Source organism: Falco punctatus (genome assembly GCF_963210335.1).
Source record: "Falco punctatus genome assembly, chromosome: 8".
NCBI lineage: Eukaryota > Metazoa > Chordata > Aves > Falconiformes > Falconidae > Falco > Falco punctatus.
In genome coordinates, this window is record NC_137588.1 from 44,840,065 (window position 1) to 44,857,271 (window position 17,207).

General features: G+C 55.9%; 2 protein-coding genes across 2 annotated transcripts in view; both read left to right on the forward strand.

Annotated features, from left to right (window-relative positions):
• LOC308068525 (protocadherin alpha-2-like) lies at positions 1–7,061 on the forward strand (the record flags this gene model as incomplete). Its single annotated transcript, XM_080399311.1, has 1 exon — positions 1–7,061. The coding sequence occupies exon 1, from the start codon at positions 4,398–4,400 to the stop codon at positions 7,059–7,061; it is 2,664 nt and encodes an 887-aa protein (XP_080255437.1). The 5' UTR covers positions 1–4,397.
• Positions 6,939–17,207, forward strand: part of LOC308068526 (uncharacterized protein) — a gene marked incomplete at its 3' end in the record, with an annotated part of 17,234 nt that continues 6,965 nt past the window's right edge. The window contains exon 1 of the mRNA XM_080399312.1: positions 6,939–15,403. Coding sequence (XP_080255438.1) covers positions 12,952–15,403 — 2,452 coding nt within the window. The 5' untranslated portion in view covers positions 6,939–12,951. The remainder of the gene's footprint in view (positions 15,404–17,207) is intronic.

Genomic DNA, 17,207 nt, shown 5'->3' on the forward strand with positions numbered 1-17,207 from the left:
AGTTCTTACTGATTTTTCTGTACAGATTCTTTCTTGATGTGGATCACCACTCCTCATGTCTTACTGCTTAGTGAGAGGCACAGGGAATACTCTGAGACTGACCAAAATTGGAGTAGCTAAACTAAGCCTTCCACAAACCTGGAGCTTTTTTCAGGATCATCTCAGCTTTTTCTTATGACCTTTGTAGCTTCTTGCTATAAATGCAGGTGTTATAAAAGACATCTTAGTTGTACATCTGTGATAGCATTAAAGTGCTTAAGGATTTGCCAATGCCACCCACTATCCTACTGTTACTCGGGTAGTAGCTGGATTTCATCAGAATGCGAGAATCTCGCATGCACTGGATTTGAGTAAGCAAGAAACAACTCTTCCAACATGTAGGTTATATCGGATTCTTTATTTTTTTACATGTAGAAACACTTTGATTCTTCACTAAAGCTCAGATCACGGACCATTTATTCAAGCTTCTGCTTGGTGGAGATAGAAACGATGCTGACAAGTGTTCAGACCACAGGAAAAAGGACACTGTGTCCTGTATGCTTGACATCAGTGCTTGTCATCTCGTTAACAGCTTTTTTACTGATTTAAAACATTCTAATACATTTTACAGCAAACTTAACTTAGATCCTAGCACAGCCCTAAGATACTTGAAAATAAAATGGTGCTCTTTTTACTGACATCAACATTATACTTTCATCCCTATTAATATGGCATGAAATATTTCTCCAGTGAAGATGTACTTATTCTAGGTAAGTGGATTAACTTAGCAAGCTGGTAAGTGGAGAGTGGGTGTGCGTGTGGAACAAAACCAAAACCTATTCTGATTAAACACTTCTCATCCTGGATGCACATGGAGTGAGCATGATGAATTTATTGATGGAAGATGTTCCAGCATCTCTTCCTATGCAAAAGTCAAGATAGTGATCTCTACCCAAACCTTTATTTTCTTCAGCTACACGAATTAAAACAAACTGATGGAAAACTCGAGGAAACTCAGAAGCCAGAAACTTGTCTCCAGATTAACTTGGCAAAAATTGTGCTTTGTAGAATCTTACTTTTCCATCCTCTGTTATCAAAAATATCAATTCTGTTGTGTGCACCTGGAAAAAGTTAACGAATGGTGTTCTGCTTGGTAGGATAGATTTGTTTCTGTCCATTTACATGTGGTCTATAGTAATAATTCTGTGAGACTGCAGAAAATCCCTGTGGAGACCTAAACAACAGGACAAAACCTGTGTGGGTGTTGTGGGTGTTACGAATGCAATAGAGATGTGCTAATGGCCTTAATAAGTCAGTCCCCAGCAGCAGCAGTGTCTGCCAAAGGTCCTTTCTGCTGTTTACTGTGGGTTGCTCTGCTCAAGAGCAGTGGTGGAGGGAAAGGCAACTCTTCAAAGGCTAAACTTCCACAAGGATTTGGGATATGAAATATGATCAGTCTGTCTTCCTTGGGGAGAAAACACTGTCACTGGTTGAGATGAGGAAATGCAGGTAAGTTACAAAGACGCAGTAGGAAGAGTTCATCTTTGTGTTTTGATGGCATAGGCCATATAAAAATGGCATCAAGGATGGATCTGGAATCAAGACGTCATTGCTGTCAATAGAAAGCCTGACTACCTTCAGCAACAGATTTCCATATAAACCAGCAGCACTGTGGAGATCAGGCAGCAGGAATACAAAAAGGTCAGTAGGCACAATCATGTTCAATAATCTTCTGAATCGTGGTCTGTGTACATGAGCTGCAGAGGTAACGGCAGAAGTTACTCTCATCCTTAACCCAGCTGTGGGAAATGTGGTGGCTGCAAGACTTGGTGTGCTGCACCTGGCTGCCTGCGGGAGTTCGGGGCAGGTGATGGTGAATGTGAATGAGGGTGGATGAGAGCTCTGTGGGCAGGTGGTGGATTTTGCCCTGAAGGTTCAAATAGTTTTTGAAATCCTCCCACAGCCATGCACCTGGCTTTGCTAAGGTGGGAGATGGTAACTTTTTCTTCTTTAAAAAAAAAAAGTATTACTGTTGTGGTGGAGACCTGTCTGGGTACTGTGGCAGCGAACTTCTGAGTGGCATGGAGTAGAGCTTGGGGCACCTACCATGGGAAGGGTGAGTTTGAGTAGGGAAGAGTCTTCCCTGAGGAAGTGAAGATGCTGTGTAGAACATGGACTGTGTCATTAGTGAACTGGAGAATGTCTGTTTAGCTGGAGACCTCATTTTCCAGTGCTTGGGATAGATGATTAAAGTAGAAAAACTTGGGATGGTGCCTGGCGCACAAGATTGTTTACCCGGGATCCTCTCAGGACTTCCAGAAGTCCTGCATATCCTCGCACTTTGGCAAAACTTGTGTTTCAGTATGGCAGAATGGGATCCTTAGGTTATTCTCTCTCCTGTTATGAAGAACTGGCTTCCAATGTGGGAGATGGCTTTTCCAGTCTTCTGTGCTGAGGTTGACACTGAAAGAATGTCCGTAGTTTTCAGGTGTCACTCCTGCTTCCCTTGTGATAAAGTGCATAAGGGACCACTGTGCACTGTCCAGTGATACCAAGGCTTTAGCAGAACGTGGATCATTTTTTCCCATCCATCTTCCCCAGAAAGCACTGATAACACAAAGGGGAATTGTCCTTTTTAGAATCAGAACCACTTCCCTTCTCCTGAAAATCTTTTCTGAAGAAGCAACCAGTGATGCTACAGGTAAGCCGCTCATGAATTTGAGAGACGGCTGTACTTTTGTTCCTGTTTCATTATGGTATCTTTATCTTGGACGGACTGAATGTTGCCTGGATTGGGAGTTGGACTCGATAATCCTTATTGGGACCCTTACAACTTAAGATACTCTATGATTGGAGCAGGAAAACAGCACTGCCTGCTGTCATTCCTTTCTTGCCGCTCCCAGGCACAGTGTGAACAAGTGGCAGAGAGTATGGATAGAGGAAGGACCCTAATGCGTTTCTTGGAGTGGTTGTGTTGAGAGTCAAGGGGATGTTCTCAGTGGTAGTGCCATGGTTTTAACTCCGTTGTGAATTTTGCATGCTGAGGGGTAAGAGGTATTATGTGGGGACTAATGCGCCCATGTACTGAGGTTCTTGCTGTGTTGTGCTGAAAGAGCATGCCTGACTGAAAGAAGCAGGAACCTTACGTGGATCATGCAGATGGAAATAGACTGTAGGGAATCAGGAAGGGTGTTCCTTGTCTGAAGAGATGGAAGTGGAACAAGACTAGGGAATAGGAATGAGAGCTCATGCCAAAGGGCACGTCCGTGCTTCATGGTGAGAGTGATGTAGTCATACAGAAAACTTGTTGGTTAAGCAGACAAAGCAGAGTCGAAGAGAGGAGCAGAACAGAAGAGGAAGCAGAACAGGGAAGAGGAGACACAGAGAGAGGAAAGAAGAGAAGGAATGAAGGAATAGTGCAGAGAAAAAAGCAAACGAAACCAAAGTAAAGCAATAGAAAGAAGAGAGAGAAAAGAAAAAAATTCGTTTACTAGCATGTCACCAATGCTATTGCTGCACACAGAAATGTGGTGGGGGAGAGAAAGGAGGAAAGGAAGGAGAGAAGATGACAAGAGGAAAAAAGGAAGAAACCATGAAGGAGATGAACAGGATGCACCAGATAATCTTATCGAAGGATCCGGGAGATCCAGAAAAGAAAAAGGCAAAGAAGGACTGTATGCAATGAGAAACCAGGGAAGGAAGAGGCGATAGACCGGATTTACATAACGCAAATATGTCGCCTCTAGACACAAAACGGAGCTGGTACCTAATAGCCTACCTGTTGGTTAGAGTACCGCACTCTGGAGCTCCTGTCCTCTAATTACCCTGATGGCTCCGACTTAAACAATTGCCGCCGCGACGCCGGAGGCAACTTGCGATGTGCGAAGAAAAGAGAAGAAAAAGGGGCATAAAGAACAGGGCACGGCAGGACGACAAGAAAAAAAAAGAAGGGAGAGAAGGCAAAGAAAGAGGAGGAGAGAAGAAAGCATAAGTTGGAAAGAAAAAAGAGAGAAGAATGGAAGATAAGAACAAAGAAATAAAGTAGGAAAGAAAGGAAGAACGAGACAAAAAGAAATAACGGAAGGAAGAAAGAATGAGAAAAGAAGGGGAAAAAACGAGAAAAAGGAAGAAGGAAAGAGCAAATAATGAAAAAGAAAGGGGGCGGGGAAAGAGAGAAGAGTACACGAGCGGGTCCGCGGTTGCTGTCGGGGAGCGTGCGAGGCGGCGGAGCAGCACACGGTGTCGCTGCAGGCTCAGGAACGGCGGCGGAGCGGCGCGTCGGCTCCGCCCCGGTGCGGCGGAGAGCCCGGCTGTGAGCGCGGGGGGGGCGGCGCGGCGCGGGGCGGTCAGCAGAGCCGGCGCGTCCGGGCGGCGGCGGGGAGCCGTGCGGGGCCCGTGCGGGAAGGGCGGCGGGTGCGATGGGCGTGTGGTGGGCGCCCGCGTTGCGGGTGCTGGTGCTGCAGGCGGCCTGGGCGCTGGGCGGCGGGCAGGTGCGCTACTCGGTGCCGGAGGAAGCCAAGGCCGGGACGGTGGTGGGCCGCCTGGCGCAGGACCTGGGCCTGGAGGCGGGCGAGGCGGAGGCGCGGCGTCTGCGGCTGGTGGCGCAGGGCCGGCGGGCGAGCGTGGAGGTGAGCGGGGCGAGCGGGGCGCTGGTGGTGAGCTCGCGGCTGGACCGGGAGGAGCTGTGCGGGAAGAGCGCGCCGTGCGCCCTGCGCCTGGAGGTGCTGGTGGAGCGGCCGCTGCGCGTCTTCCACGTGGAGCTGGAGGTCACCGACATCAACGACAACGCCCCGCTCTTCCCCGCCGCCCGCAAAAACCTCAGTTTGTCGGAGAACTCCCCTGCCGGGTCCCGGTTCCCGCTGGAGGGCGCGTCGGATGCAGATATCGGAGCCAACGCGCAGCTCTCCTATGCGCTCAGCCCCAGCGAGCATTTCGCTCTGGATTTGCATCGCAGTGAAGAGTACCGAGAATCCCTGTTCCTGGTTCTTGCGAAACCGCTGGACCGCGAGTCGGTGGCTGTGCACCGTCTGGTGCTGACGGCGAGTGACGGGGGCCGGCCGCCGCTGACGGGCACGGTGGAGCTGGTGATTTCGGTGCTGGACGCCAACGACAACGCGCCCCAGTTCAACCAGTCGGTGTATAAAGTGCAGCTGCCGGAGAGCGCTGCCGAGGGGACGCTGGTGGCGCGGGTGAACGCCACGGATCCGGACGAGGGAAGCAACAGAGAAATGACGTTTACATCAAACAATGTTTTTCCCCTAAAGGGGTTAAATTTTTTTATTTTAAATCCGAAGTCGGGTGAGATCCGTCTGACGGGCGCCCTGGACTTTGAAGACGTCCGTTCATACGAGATCCAGGTTGAAGCAACAGACAAAGGCTGGCCGCCGCTGTCGGGTCACTGCAAGGTGGTGGTGGAGGTGCTGGACGTGAACGACAACGCGCCGGAGGTGTGGGTGACATCGCTGTCGGTGCCGGTGCCGGAGGACGCGGCGGTGGGGACGGTGGTGGCAGTGCTGAGCGTGTCGGACCGGGACTCGGGGGCGAACGGTCGCGTGCGGTGCGCGGTGTGGCCGGTGTCGCCGTTCGGGCTGGTGGCGACGTTCGCGGGCTCGTACTCGCTGGTGCTGCGGGAGGCGCTGGACCGCGAGCGGGTGTCGGAGTACGAGGTGGAGGTGCGGGCGGAGGACGGCGGGGCGCCGCCGCTGCGCGCCAGCCGCGGGGTGCGCGTGCCGGTGTCGGACGTGAACGACAACGCGCCGGCGTTCGCGCAGGCCGTGTACACGGTGCTGGCGCGGGAGAACAACGCGGCGGGCGCGGAGCTGGCGCGGCTGTGGGCGCGGGACCCGGACGAGGCGGGCAACGGGCGCGTGAGCTACTCGGTGGCGGAGGGCGGCGGCGGCGCGGTGTCGGGCGGGGCGTGGCGGTCGGCGTCGAGCTACGTGTCGGTGGACGCGGAGAGCGGTCGGCTGTGGGCGCTGCAGCCGCTGGACTACGAGGAGCTGCAGGTGCTGCAGTTCGAGGTGCGGGCGGTGGACGCGGGGGAGCCGCCGCTGTGCGGCAACGCGACGGTGCAGCTCTTCGTGGTGGACGAGAACGACAACGCGCCGGCGCTGCTGCCTCCTGCCGGCGGCGGGCCGGGCCCCGGGGCCGCGGGCGAGGCGGCGTCGGGGCCGGGCTCGGGGGCGCTGTGGGTGTGGGCGGCGTGGGGGGCGCCGGCGGGGCAGGTGGTGGCGAAGATCCGCGCGGTGGACGCGGACTCGGGCTACAACGCGTGGCTGCGGTACGAGCTGTGGGAGCCGCGGGGGAAGGGCCCGTTCCGCGTGGGGCTGTACAGCGGCGAGGTGAGCACGGCGCGGGCGCTGGAGGAGGCGGACGGCCCGCGGCAGCGGCTGGTCATCGTGGTGCGGGACCACGGGGAGCCGGCGCGCTCGGTCACGGCCACGCTGAGCGTGTCGCTGGTGGAGGGCGCCGAGGCGGCTCTGGCGGCCGCGGGCTCGTCGTCTTCGGGGCCGGGGCTGCGTGCGGCGGAGGGCGACGCGTCGGCGTCGGCGGCGACGAACGTGTGGCTGGTGGTGGCCATCTGCGCGGTGTCGAGCCTGTTCCTGCTGGCCGTGGTGCTGTACGGGGCGTCGCGGTGGGCGCCGCGGGCGGCCGTGCTGTCGGGTCCCGGGCCGGCGACGCTGGTGTGCGCCAGCGAGGTGGGGAGCTGGTCGTACTCGCAGCGCCAGAGCCGGAGCCTGTGCGTGACGGACGGCGCGGGCAAGAGCGACCTGATGGTTTTCAGCCCCAACTTCCCGCCGCCGCCCGGCCCCGCGGCGAAGGAGACGCAGCCGGAGCCGCCCGCTCTGCTGGACACGGTCAGTGCCCCCCCCCCCCTTTCCCGCCCCTTCCCGCGACGCCCCTGCCCCCCTGTCACCCTTGTTGCCCACCCCCCTGGCCGGTGGTGGCGGTGGCCGTGCTCAGCCCCCGATGCCCGAGGGTGGTGGTCGCTGGGCAGGTGCTGGAGGCTCCTGACGGGACTGTTGCACCTGCCTTTGTGTCCTTGCCAGAGCCCCTTGACTCTTGGGGTACGGGAGGAATGAAGATCTGGCCGCACCCTGCAGCAGTTCTTGTCCACAGCTGAGGTTTGCTCATCAGCGTTTGGGTTTTTCTGTCAGAGGCTGGAATGAACGCCATTGCTGTTTAGAGCTGTTGCGACATGACCTTTAGGAAGAGTATTGCTCCCAGGGCTGCCCCATTTCCATCTGAGCTGGCTGAGGCATTGCCGAGCACGAAGAGTCCGCAGTAGAGCATCTGCCTGATATTGTGTGTGTGATGCCTTTCTGTGTTCTTTATGCATTTCCCAGAGTGGGGAATGTAGGATGCCTAGAGGAAAGCATGGGGCGGGATGGCCATAATGGATTTTTTTAAAGATGATTGTTTCCCAGGCTCCAAGGGCCTGGAGATGGAGGCCATCTGGATCTTGAGACAGTGTGTGTTACTGAGATGCCCACAATGTCCTTGTGGTGTGTTGTCCTTGGCTGGATGCCAGGTGCCTCTTCGAACTATTGTGTCACTCCTATCCACAGTCAAACACGGGGACAAAAGAAGCTGAATAAACCCCACTTGTGGTCCAAGATAAGGAGTCAGCAGTAAAGTATCTGCCTGACACTGGGAGTTTGGTGCCTTCATATGTTCTTAATGTTGCTGTCATTGATGGGAAGGGTAAGTAAAAGCAAGTTTGAGCCTTGAGGTGAGAAAGGAAACTCTTTCATGTCCCAGAAATGAATGTTGCAGTGGCACTGAGTAGGGCCTGTCCTTTTCAATATCAAAAGTCGCACATGTGGAATCCAAGGAAAGCAAAAGGTGTTATTTTCTACCTCCAGTCAGCAGGGGACGTTCAGCCACTTCCCAGGAAGCAGGCCCTCATTCGGAGTAGTGGTTGCTCTGTAAGAGAAATATCATAAATAACTAATACCCCACCATCGTCCTCCTTTCTGTTAGCTTTTATATCTGAGCAAGCATCATATGATATGGAACATGCCATTGGTCACATTGGGTCACGTGCCCTGGATATGTCCCCTCCTGATATCTAGCCCACCTGTAGCCTTCTGGTGAGAGTGTGGGGAAAGGCTGGAGAGACAGCTTTGGTGCTGTGCAAGCACTGCTCAGCAGTAGTCAAAACAGTGGTGTTTTACCACTGCCTTTCTATCTACCAACAGAAGCACAGCATTATAAGGGCTGCTGTGAGGCTCAGACAGACCCAATAGAGTTGTCTGAGGTTCTGAAGATGTCATGCCACAGTGTCCCTGGTGCTGCTGCCTGCCTGACATAGGCAAAGTGTTGGTAAGAGATGGTGAAATGCAGACTGCTGAATGTTGTCTGATTAACATTTTCACTGCTGTCTTGGAAAGGGTGTTGTGGGCGGTTAGTGCTTCAACCTGCTGTCCTTGTGTGCTGTTTGGCATCTATAGTAGCTTCCGCACCACTGATGCTGCCATGATGGTTCCATGGTCATCCTCATTCAAGATTTGTAAGGGCACGTGATGAGGTGGATGTAACCTTTGTGGTCTTGACTTCCCCTGCTTGTGCAGTTGCACATTGGGTTTGGTAGGAACATGTGTGTGTGGTGTGCCATTGCATGCACGGCTCATTCTGATGTGTGCATGTTCAGAGAAAAGCCTGCAGAGCGGCCCAGCTCTAGTTTTAGGTGGCACAAATTCCCCCACCCGGTTGACATGGTAAGATCACTTGCGCTTCGGCATCTGGTGTTGTTCTGTCCAAGAATAAGATCTGTGTGGAGTGGGATCAGAGGTGTCAGAGCTCTGATCACAGAATCCTTAAGAACTCCATTTCTATATGAAATTGCTGAAAAAGCACAAAGCATCCAGGCAGATTCCGTCTGCTGTCCTTGTGTAATAGTGGGCATCTACAGGAGTTTCCACAGCCATTGATGTTGCTGTGTTGGTTCCTCGATCCTCCTCAGGCAGGATTTTAACAGGGAGGTAAGGAGGTGTGTGTGACCTTTGGGTGCTCAACTTTCCCTGCTCGTCTGGTCTCAGCAGAGATGGTGTGTCCTCTTGCCAGTGTTGACTCATTCTGATACGTGCACATAGACACGAAACCCTGCACAGCAGCACAGCTCTGGTGTTGTGTGGTGGAAATTCTCCCACCCAACTGCTATTTTGGGTGTGCTTGCATTTCAGCCTTTGGTGTGGTTCTCTCAAGGAATAAAATCCCTGCAGAGTGGGATCTGAGGTGTCCCAGCTGTAATCGCAGACACTCCAAAAACGTGCAGCTCTGTGGTGTTTCCATTGGAGATTGCTGAGTAGGGGCAAAAGGCTTCCGGGTGCAGTTCATGTGTCTGGGAAGAGTCTGCCAGGCACTGTGTGGCTTTGCATTCCTCCATAGTTTCTTTCTGCCAGTTGTGAGGGAAGGTGAGGATGTGCAAAGGCCTGGGTTGTGCTCAGAGTGGGGTTTAGAGCTGGGGCGTGTTGTTGGGTTAGAGCAGTATCTGGGTCTTGTAGTTGTGATCCTGCTAGTGGTACCGAGTAGGGCCTGGTCATGTGTTAAGGGTGAGGGTGACATTGAGCGGGGAAGAGGGTTGCCTGGGGGGATTGGAGATGCTGGGTTGAACACGGCCTGTGTCATTGTGGAAGGACTGGAGAATGTCTGCTCAGCCCTGGACATGACATTTGCCATGGCACGGGACAGAGTATATTCCAGTAGAAATCCTTGAGAAGACTCCCAGCGCACACTACTACTTTCCCACAACCTTCTCGGGACCTCCAGAAGTTCCACATATGGTAAGGCACTGGTGATCTTTGTGGTATTACTGATTGTTAAGTCACATGATAGACATGCCTTTAGTTCCTTTCTTTTGACATGGAATGTTACTGCTCAAATGGAAAATTTTGCACATTTTGGTCACGGAGCCACCCTTCACCGAATGTCTCTGTGTTATCTTTCTGCTCTGAGTCTTGCTAGGCAGGAGAAGAAGTTCCCTCTCTATTCAAGATGTTGGCAGTCCTTGGGTTTCAGTACGGTGAAATGGGTTCCTTTGGTTTTCTTCTCTGCTCTTACCAAAACCTCCCACCCTTTTGTGTTTTTCTTCTCTCTCATTGGCAGTGTGTTGGTAATGGTTGGTGAGATGCAGCCTGCTGAGTTCTGCAGCTGTCAGTCAGGTTGCAGATATTTGGGTGGTTGGCCATCAGTGTAAGATGTTGCTTTTCCCACTCTCTGGAGCCGAGGTTGACATTCACAGAATGTCCTTGGCTTTCACGTCTCCCTCTTGCTTCCGCTGTGATAGCAGTACATAATGGAGCACTACCCACCGCTGAGTGGTTTCAAGGCTTTTGGAGAACCATAGTAGTTTCTTTCTTGACAGAAATCACTGTTAATTGTAAGGTAAAATGTCTCTCAGAGCCAGCTGGCCTGTCCTGAAAGTGTTTCTTTTCCAGAAGAAGCAACCACGAATTCTACAGGTGAGTTTCTTGTACCTAAAGAGGCTGTGTTTGAGATCTTGTACTTTTGTTCCCATTCAGCCGTGGTACCTTCATGTTGGGTCAACCAAATGTGTCCTGGATCGTAATGCCTATAGGTTTGGACGGCAAAGCACCGCTACCTGCTTTTGTTCCTGCTTCTGCTGCTTGCAGGAACAGCATGAGCTGATGGCAGAAGGACAGATGGGGAGGACCCCAGTGCATTTCTGGGAGTGGATGTGTTTAGCATAGATGGGATTTCATATCCAAACCTCTGTGGTCTTCCCTTTGTGGCGTTTGTTTGGCTGAGTGACGCATGGCTCGCATTAATGATGGAGTTCATGGGTACCAAGGTTCTTGGAGTGTTGTTCTGGCAGTGCGTGCCTGCCTGCAAGAAAAGGCAAGGGCTTGACACGTGGTGAGCAGCTGGAAAAAATAGCTCTTCATCGAGGTGCAGGGAGAGTGCTTGGGAGCTGTGGTTGCGCCATGCCTTTTCAGCCTTCTTGGAGGATTGGTTGCTGGGCTGGATTTCCCGAAGGGAAGACTGCCCTGGATTTCCTGAACTCTTTGGAGCCTGTTTCATGGAGGTCTGAGGACCTGGACCTTGGGCTTTTGTCTCTGATGGCGGTGGATTCTGTTCTGATGTGGCAGAGCTGTTCTTTGCCATGTGATGGCCTTGCTGTGTTGTTTGCTGGTTCCTTGAGAGGACTGGGGGCTGCAGAGAGTGTCCTCCTTCCTGAAGATGAGAGGTGGTGAAGGGGAAGCGCCCCTGTCTTGCGTAGACTGGAGGAAAGCAGGAATGACGTTCCCCACCCGGATGGCTGGCAGGCGGAAGGGAAGAGTCATGAGAGCTCTGTTGAAAAGGCATGTTCATCCTTGATATCGAGCGCGGTGTAGGCATGTAGAAAACATTTTATTAAAGCCAAAATGAAAAGAAAAACAAATATGGAAGCAGCAATGTGGAAGCAAGGGTAGGGCAGGTCAGGTAAAAAAAAAGAAACAGGAGGGGATGGAAAAGCAGACGAAAAAGAAAAAAGATGAAGAGAGAGGAAGTGAGAAAGGAGGGAGAGGAAGGACTGTCTGCAAGGAAGAAGCAAGCATGTAAAGAGAGAAAGAAGAAAAGAATGGAAAGAAGGAAGAGATGGTATGGGAGATGACCAGCATCACCGCCCTTATCTCTGCATGCCGAATGAGGAGCTCGGCATCCTGGGTGCTCCAAGGCGCTGTGCAAGGCTTGATGAAAGGTGGTGAGGAAGAGGAATGGGAGCTCATGCCTGAGAGGGCATGTCCGTGCTGCATGGGGTGAGGGTGATGTAGTCATCTAGAAAAGATGTTGGTGAAGGAGCCAAGGAAGAGACAAAGAGAGGACAGGGACGAGAAGGTGGAAGAAGAGCAGGAAGGAAGGAAAAATGTAGAGAAAGTGAAGGAAACCAGAACGAAGCAAGCAACAGAAAGAAAGAAGATAAAGGATGATAAGATGGATGAGTTTATTAGCATGCCCGATCGCTATGGATTCCTATACACGGAAAGGCGGGGAGGGACATACAGGGAGAGATAACGAAAGAAGGAAAGACCGGAAGAGAGGAAGTGAGTAAGGGAGGAAGATAGATGCCAAAGACGGGAATGATGAGGAAACCATTTAAGCAGATGACCAGGGCGCGCCGATGTTACCTTGCAGGAGTATCGCAGAAGGAAGGTGAAAGAGAAGGAAGGAAACTATGGGAGTAAAAAGCAAGGACGAAAAGAAGGGCTGATGAGAAGATGTCCAGCACGGGACGACATCACCTGTAGACGCTGCACGGCTTCGGTCCCTAACAGCCTCCGCCTTGGTTAGTGTCCTTCTCTCCGGCACCGGTGGCCGGTAATTAGCGCTGATGGTCCGCAATTAGCGCGGATGGCCCCGGCATTGAGGGCCACCGCCGCGGCGGTGAGGGGACTGGCGATGTGCCAGCGTGGGGTAAAGGAGGGGGCATGGTGGAAAAAGAAGGGAAAGGGGCGTAAAGGAAAGGTCACGGAAGGCAAGAACGAAAAGGATAAGGGAGAGAAGGAGGAGGCGGAACAGGCGGAAGGAGAAAAGAGCAGAAAGAGAAGAAAGGAACGAGGCAAGAGAAGGGAAGAAAAGGAATTGTGGGAAGAAAGAAGGGGAACGTAGGAAATGAAACGTCAGAAAGAGGAGGAAGGGGAGGAAGGCAGGCATGCAAGCCAAAGGCAGGCAGTGAGGAGACGGACAGCAAGAGGAAGAGGCGGGAGGAGCAGCCGAGCGAGCGGGGAGCTGGCCGGCGCGGGTCCGCAGTCGCTGTCGGGGAGCGTGCGAGGCGGCGGAGCAGCACACGGTGTCGCTGCAGGCTCAGGAACGGCGGCGGAGCGGCGCGTCGGCTCCGCCCCGGTGCGGCGGAGAGCCCGGCTGTGAGCGCGGGGGGGGCGGCGCGGCGCGGGGCGGTCAGCAGAGCCGGCGCGTCCGGGCGGCGGCGGGGAGCCGTGCGGGGCCCGTGCGGGAAGGGCGGCGGGTGCGATGGGCGTGTGGTGGGCGCCCGCGTTGCGGGTGCTGGTGCTGCAGGCGGCCTGGGCGCTGGGCGGCGGGCAGGTGCGCTACTCGGTGCCGGAGGAAGCCAAGGCCGGGACGGTGGTGGGCCGCCTGGCGCAGGACCTGGGCCTGGAGGCGGGCGAGGCGGAGGCGCGGCGTCTGCGGCTGGTGGCGCAGGGCCGGCGGGCGAGCGTGGAGGTGAGCGGGGCGAGCGGGGCGCTGGTGGTGAGCTCGCGGCTGGACCGGGAGGAGCTGTGCGGGAAGAGCGCGCCGTGCGCCCTGCGCCTGGAGGTGCTGGTGGAGCGGCCGCTGCGCGTCTTCCACGTGGAGCTGGAGGTCACCGACATCAACGACAACGCCCCGCTCTTCCCCGCCGCCCGCAAAAACCTCAGTTTGTCGGAGAACTCCCCTGCCGGGTCCCGGTTCCCGCTGGAGGGCGCGTCGGATGCAGATATCGGAGCCAACGCGCAGCTCTCCTATGCGCTCAGCCCCAACGAGCACTTTACGCTCGATGTTAAGTCCTCTGATGAAAATAGGAAATCCCTTTTCCTGGTTCTTGCGAAACCGCTGGACCGCGAGTCGGTGGCAGTGCACCGTCTGGTGCTGACGGCGAGTGACGGGGGCCGGCCGCCGCTGACGGGCACGGTGGAGCTGGTGATTTCGGTGCTGGACGCCAACGACAACGCGCCCCAGTTCAACCAGTCGGTGTATAAAGCGCAGCTGCCGGAGAGCGCTGCCGAGGGGACGCTGGTGGCGCGGGTGAACGCCACGGATCCGGACGAGGGAATCAATAAAGACTTTTCTTACAGCATCGTCACTTTGGGTCCTGCCGGTAACAGAGCCGTTTTCACCATTGATCCGAAGACGGGCGAGATCCGTCTGACGGGCGCCCTGGACTTTGAAGATGTGCAGTTACACGAGATACAAATCGAAGCGAGAGACAAAGGCTGGCCGCCGCTGTCGGGTCACTGCAGCGTGGAGCTGGAGGTGCTGGACGTGAACGACAACGCGCCGGAGGTGTGGGTGACGTCGCTGTCGGTGCCGGTGCCGGAGGACGCGGCGGTGGGGACGGTGGTGGCGCTGCTGAGCGTGTCGGACCGGGACTCGGGGGCGAACGGTCGCGTGCGGTGCGCGGTGTGGCCGGCGTCGCCGTTCGGGTTGGTGGCGACGTTCGCGGGCTCGTACTCGCTGGTGCTGCGGGAGGCGCTGGACCGCGAGCGGGTGTCGGAGTACGAGGTGGAGGTGCGGGCGGAGGACGGTGGGGCGCCGCCGCTGCGCGCCAGCCGCGGGGTGCGCGTGCCGGTGTCGGACGTGAACGACAACGCGCCGGCGTTCGCGCAGGCCGTGTACACGGTGCTGGCGCGGGAGAACAACGTGGCGGGCGCGGAGCTGGCGCGGCTGTGGGCGCGGGACCCGGACGAGGCGGGCAACGGGCGCGTGAGCTACTCGGTGGCGGAGGGCGGCGGCGGCGCGGTGTCGGGCGGGGCGTGGCGGTCGGCGTCGAGCTACGTGTCGGTGGACGCGGAGAGCGGTCGGCTGTGGGCGCTGCAGCCGCTGGACTACGAGGAGCTGCAGGTGCTGCAGTTCGAGGTGCGGGCGGTGGACGCGGGGGAGCCGCCGCTGTGCGGCAACGCGACGGTGCAGCTCTTCGTGGTGGACGAGAACGACAACGCGCCGGCGCTGCTGCCTCCTGCCGGCGGCGGGCCGGGCCCCGGGGCCGCGGGCGAGGCGGTGTCGGGGCCGGGCTCGGGGGCGCTGTGGGCGTGGGCGGCGTGGGGGGCGCCGGCGGGGCAGGTGGTGGCGAAGATCCGCGCGGTGGACGCGGACTCGGGCTACAACGCGTGGCTGCGGTACGAGCTGTGGGAGCCGCGGGGGAAGGGCCCGTTCCGCGTGGGGCTGTACAGCGGCGAGGTGAGCACGGCGCGGGCGCTGGAGGAGGCGGACGGCCCGCGGCAGCGGCTGGTCATCGTGGTGCGGGACCACGGGGAGCCGGCGCGCTCGGTCACGGCCACGCTGAGCGTGTCGCTGGTGGAGGGCGCCGAGGCGGCTCTGGCGGCCGCGGGCTCGTCGTCTTCGGGGCCGGGGCTGCGTGCGGCGGCGGGCGCGGAGGGCGACGCATCGGCGTCGGCGGCGACGAACGTGTGGCTGGTGGTGGCCATCTGCGCGGTGTCGAGCCTGTTCCTGCTGGCCGTGGTGCTGTACGGGGCGTCGCGGTGGGCGCCGCGGGCGGCCGTGCTGTCGGGTCCCGGGCCGGCGACGCTGGTGTGCGCCAGCGAGGTGGGGAGCTGGTCGTACTCGCAGCGCCAGAGCCGGAGCCTGTGCGTGACGGACGGCGCGGGCAAGAGCGACCTGATGGTTTTCAGCCCCAACTTCCCACCGCCGCCCGGCCCCGCGGCGAAGGAGACGCAGCCGGAGCCGCCCGCTCTGCTGGACACGGTCAGTGCCCCCCCCCCCCTTTCCCGCCCCTTCCCGCGACGCCCCTGCCCCCCTGTCGCCCTTGTTGCCCACCCCCCTGGCCGGTGGTGGCGGTGGCCGTGCTCAGCCCCCGATGCCCGAGGGTGGTGGTTGCTGGGCAGGTGCTGGAGGCTCCTGACGGGACCGTTGCACCTGCCTTTGTGTCCTTGCCAGAGCCCCTTGACTCTTGGGGTACGGGAGGAATGAAGATCTGGCCGCACCCTGCAGCAGTTCTTGTCCACAGCTGAGGTTTGCTCATCAGCGTTTGGGTTTTTCTGTCAGAGGCTGGAATGAACGCCATTGCTGTTTAGAGCTGTTGCGACATGACCTTTAGGAAGAGTATTGCTCCCAGGGCTGCCCCATTTCCATCTGAGCTGGCTGAGGCATTGCCGAGCACGAAGAGTCCGCAGTAGAGCATCTGCCTGATATTGTGTGTGTGATGCCTTTCTGTGTTCTTTATGCATTTCCCAGAGTGGGGAATGTAGGATGCCTAGAGGAAAGCATGGGGCGGGATGGCCATAATGGATTTTTTTAAAGATGATTGTTTCCCAGGCTCCAAGAGCCTGGAGATGGAGGCCATCTGGATCTTGAGACAGTGTGTGTTACTGAGATGCCCACAATGTCCTTGTGGTGTGTTGTCCTTGGCTGGATGCCAGGTGCCTCTTCGAACTATTGTGTCACTCCTATCCACAGTCAAACACGGGGACAAAAGAAGCTGAATAAACCCCACTTGTGGTCCAAGATAAGGAGTCAGCAGTAAAGTATCTGCCTGACACTGGGAGTTTGGTGCCTTCATATGTTCTTAATGTTGCTGTCATTGATGGGAAGGGTAAGTAAAAGCAAGTTTGAGCCTTGAGGTGAGAAAGGAAACTCTTTCATGTCCCAGAAATGAATGTTGCAGTGGCACTGAGTAGGGCCTGTCCTTTTCAATATCAAAAGTCGCACATGTGGAATCCAAGGAAAGCAAAAGGTGTTATTTTCTACCTCCAGTCAGCAGGGGACGTTCAGCCACTTCCCAGGAAGCAGGCCCTCATTCGGAGTAGTGGTTGCTCTGTAAGAGAAATATCATAACTAACTAATACCCCACCATCGTCCTCCTTTCTGTTAGCTTTTATATCTGAGCAAGCATCATATGGTATGGAACATGCCATTGGTCACTTTGGGTCATGTGCCCTGGATATGTCCCCTCACAAGATCTTGCCCACCTGTAGCCTTCTGGTGAGAGTGTGGGGAAAGGCTGGAGAGACAGCTTTGGTGCTGTGCAAGCACTGCTCAGCAGTAGTCAAAACAGTGGTGTTTTACCACTGCCTTTCTATCTACCAACAGAAGCACAGCATTATAAGGGCTGCTGTGAGGCTCAGACAGACCCAATAGAGTTGTCTGAGGTTCTGAAGATGTCACGCCACAGTATCCCTGGTGCTGCTGCCTGCCTGACATAGGCAAAGTGTTGGTAAGAGATGGTGAAATGCAGACTGCTGAATGTTGTCTGATTAACATTTTCACTGCTGTCTTGGAAAGGGTGTTGTGGGCGGTTAGTGCTTCAACCTGCTGTCCTTGTGTGCTGTTTGGCATCTATAGTAGCTTCCGCACCACTGATGCTGCCATGATGGTTCCGTGGTCATCCTCATTCAAGATTTGTAAGGGCACGTGATGAGGTGGATGTAACCTTTGTGGTCTTGACTTCCCCTGCTTGTGCAGTTGCACATTGGGTTTGGTAGGAACATGTGTGTGTGGTGTGCCATTGCATGCACGGCTCATTCTGATGTGTGCATGTTCAGAGAAAAGCCTGC